The following is a 3,288-nucleotide window of genomic DNA, read 5'->3' as shown; positions in this document are numbered from 1 at the left end:
TCGTTAGTATGAAGCCTCGTTACCGAGGGTGTCTCTCTCTCCCTCTCTCTCTCCTGCTCTCTCTGCTCGTTGTGTTATTCCTCTGCCTCCTTCAGTAATAATGATACATGGAATCAAAGTAGTTTATTTGCTGTAATGGAGGCGAGGTTCAGTGTATTGGAAGTGCTCCTCCTCTTCCCTGCAGTTCCCGAGCAGGCAGGAAACCAGAGCGGCTCAGCACTCCACTAACCAGTGGTGGAAAAATCAGTCAATCAGTCAGTCAGTCAGTCAGTCAGTAGTGACAATTGAGATGATAGGGCTGGCCCCACTGTTGCGGTCCTGCCAAAAATATGTATTCAGTGGCTAACATGAAAGGAGATACATGTGGGTGGAGAATAATTCAAACAGTTTGCTGTGACAGAAATGAGCTTCTCACTCTTCTGTGTGTTTGTGTGTCTCTGCTTTACCTCGTTCTTCTCCAGGCTGCACTCAGACAGGGCCTTGTCTCCCTGCTCCTGGAAGGTAATGATGATCAGAGCGACGAAGATATTGACAAAGAAGAAAGGGAAGACCACAAAGTAGACCACATAGAAGATGGACATTTCTATCCGGTAGCCTGGATTGGGACCCTGGTCTTCAAAGGTGGCGTCCACAGAGTGCTTCAGTACACTGCAGGGAGAGTAAAGCACAACATGAAGTCTGAACTCTCAGTGCCACAGACAGAGCTACCATCTGACTTTGAGAAGAAGCTACAGTTTGGATTGTATAAACCATTGTTCAGCAACAGAATCATGAACAGAATTGCAATGACACCAGCAGGTCTTCAATGAGAAGGTCAAGTAACCATCCAGAGACCGTCTGATAACTGAAAGGTAAGAGTTCAGTGTGTTCCTCTCATGAAATGCTGCCAACACTGTTCTCTCCTTCAGCTCATTCTTTTTTCATGTGGCCCAAAAAAATACTGCTTCATGAAGCAACTATCTCCCGGCACTTTCTGCACACATCTGAAAAGCATGGAAACTGAACAAAACAGTTCCCCCCTTCCACTGTGTGCTGCCATCAACAGAATATGTATCTGTATCTGTAGCCTAAAGATAGTGATACTCAAGGCAATGTTTTGGTTATCTGATGAAAAACATAATGGGAAGGGTGATGTATCACTGCTCTTTCATTTGGCTTGGCACACTATTCGAGTGTGTGCCTGACTCATCACTGTTACATTGATGTTCACACCACAGCTTTCCTCCTGAACAGGGAATCTCCAGCAATTTAGTATCTTTTTTGAGAGACAGAGAAGGGTCCAAGTCATCTTTATTTTCTCTAGTGTGTCAAACACTGGATCCGACCCTGCCCATATATGATGTCTACGCTAAGTGAGATATGTTTTTTACGGCTACATCATTCCATCAAATGGAGATATTCCAGGTGTCCTGTCCAAAATTCGAAAACACATTTTCCAAAATTCAGCCTGATGTATTTTGAATCTGATCCTCTGATCCTGATCGCTGCGTGGGTCTGCAGAGGTTAAAGTTCAGTGATATGACGTTTCAATTTGAGCTTGAAGCAAAATGACAGTAAACACCTGTCCGTTACATATAGAGGTACATTTAATATTTTTTATGATTCCTCTCTGTACAGATTGTTAATGTTGTATGTTTGTTTAATATTTTACATTTGTCAGGCGGTCACACAGTTATGAATCATATTTAGATGAAGTTTTTGTTCATGTATTCTATTAATATTCTTGCATTTCCAATGACGAATTTTCCCACAGGAACCATTGAAGTTATATTTATGAATCCTGTTTTTTCACGTGTTAAATCCTTGACAGATAGGTACAGTATATGGGAGTCAAGTCAGCTGCACTTACGTTGGCCAGCCCTCTCCAGTGGAGACAGTGAAGAGGGTCAAGAATGCCCACAGCACATTGTCATAATGGAACTCATATTTTTTCCACTCTCTGGGCATGGCAGCTACCTCATCTTTGTCGTAGTCCAAGAACTGTCCTCTGGAAGACATGAAGGCATAAATAAAGCTGAGTGGGGACAGGCAGGTACAGGTACAGGGTCTGGTTTTGACCACACCAACTGTTACAGTTAGAAAGTTGTTAAAATAGGAAAAGAGGAAGTCAGGGGTTTTAGACCAACTTGCAGTCTTTCTCCAGGCCCTTGGACTCATCTGTGCAGTAGAAGAATTTTCCTTTGAAGAGCTGAACTGCGATGACGGCAAAGATGAACATGAAGAGCATGTAAACGATGAGGATGTTCAGCACGTTCTTCAGAGAGTTGACCACACAGTCAAACACTGCCTGAGGACAAAAACACAAACACACAAGTCATGTGAGGGTGAAAAGGAAAATGATGTCTTTACATGGTTGAAAGCTGTTATCTATTTACTCTCCCAGGATGCTGCTGTCTTCTTTGCGAGGACCCTAGTTAAATTGTATTGTTTATTTCTACTCAATAAAAATGAATTGCTTTTTTGAGCCTAAACATGCTTGAAAAATCATCAAACTTCGCACACACGTCAGGCCTGGTGAAAACGTGCCTTTCATGGGTCTTGCAAATGTTTGGGGCAAATGGCTCCATAGAGCCACCTACAAAATTTCAAAGAGGCCCTTGCATCCCCAGAGTTTTACCTGCACGTACACAAATCGGTAGGCACATGTAACATGATAAAGGCCTCTTGCACCGATAGCCTAAACCCAACAGAAAGTCAGCCATTTTGAATTTAATCTGCAATTTGGTGCTGTTATTGCAATTTAAGGACATCATATTTTAACGAACCCCTCCTAATTCATCAGATCATCATCAAAAAATTGGTCATTCTCATCTTAAGACCTTTGCAATGTTAAATTTCGAAGCTTTTGAGTTTTCATTGAATGGCCTACCTGTGACAGTGCGGCGAATTCTGATGATTCGCCATGAAACAGAAAGTTGCTATAACTCCAGCACCCAATGGAAAAACAGGCCCAAACTTTATATGTTTGATAAGAGCTCACCATGTTGACCACTTGGTCAGAAAATACTTCTGACTTCATTGTGAAAAAATTGTAAATTTTCGTCAAATGGTGTGACTCTGGTGGCATGGCAATGTTTTATGTTTCGCTATGAAAGAGGAAGTTTCTATAACTATGATACACTTTGTCCGATCCGCCTCAAACTTCAGGTGTTTGATGACAGTCCCACACTGAAGACATTTGTGTACTACTGAAAACAGGAAGTAAACCTTGAGTTACAATCACCATTTGATTTACATGATGTTTTCATGGTCTGGTTTACACTTTATATACATGAATGTTATGCATGT

The 3,288-nt window shown here is 41.8% G+C and overlaps 1 protein-coding gene across 1 annotated transcript in view; it reads right to left on the bottom strand.

Annotated features, from left to right (window-relative positions):
- The window catches only part of cacna1ba (calcium channel, voltage-dependent, N type, alpha 1B subunit, a), a gene marked incomplete at its 5' end in the record, with an annotated part of 79,257 nt that overhangs the window by 32,633 nt on the left and 43,336 nt on the right, over positions 1 to 3,288 (bottom strand). Inside the window, 3 exons of the mRNA XM_087171636.1 lie at positions 447 to 648; positions 1,850 to 1,987; positions 2,127 to 2,287. Coding sequence (XP_087027762.1) covers positions 447 to 648; positions 1,850 to 1,987; positions 2,127 to 2,287 — 501 coding nt within the window. The remainder of the gene's footprint in view (positions 1 to 446; positions 649 to 1,849; positions 1,988 to 2,126; positions 2,288 to 3,288) is intronic.

The sequence above is a fragment of the Seriola lalandi genome, unplaced genomic scaffold (assembly GCF_002814215.2).
Source record: "Seriola lalandi dorsalis isolate HSWRI2012SDOR001 ecotype SW California unplaced genomic scaffold, Sedor1 jcf7180002054883, whole genome shotgun sequence".
Taxonomy (NCBI): Eukaryota; Metazoa; Chordata; class Actinopteri; order Carangiformes; family Carangidae; genus Seriola; species Seriola lalandi.
Note: the sequence above shows the minus strand (reverse complement) of the source record. Positions and strands in the feature narration are given on the sequence as shown.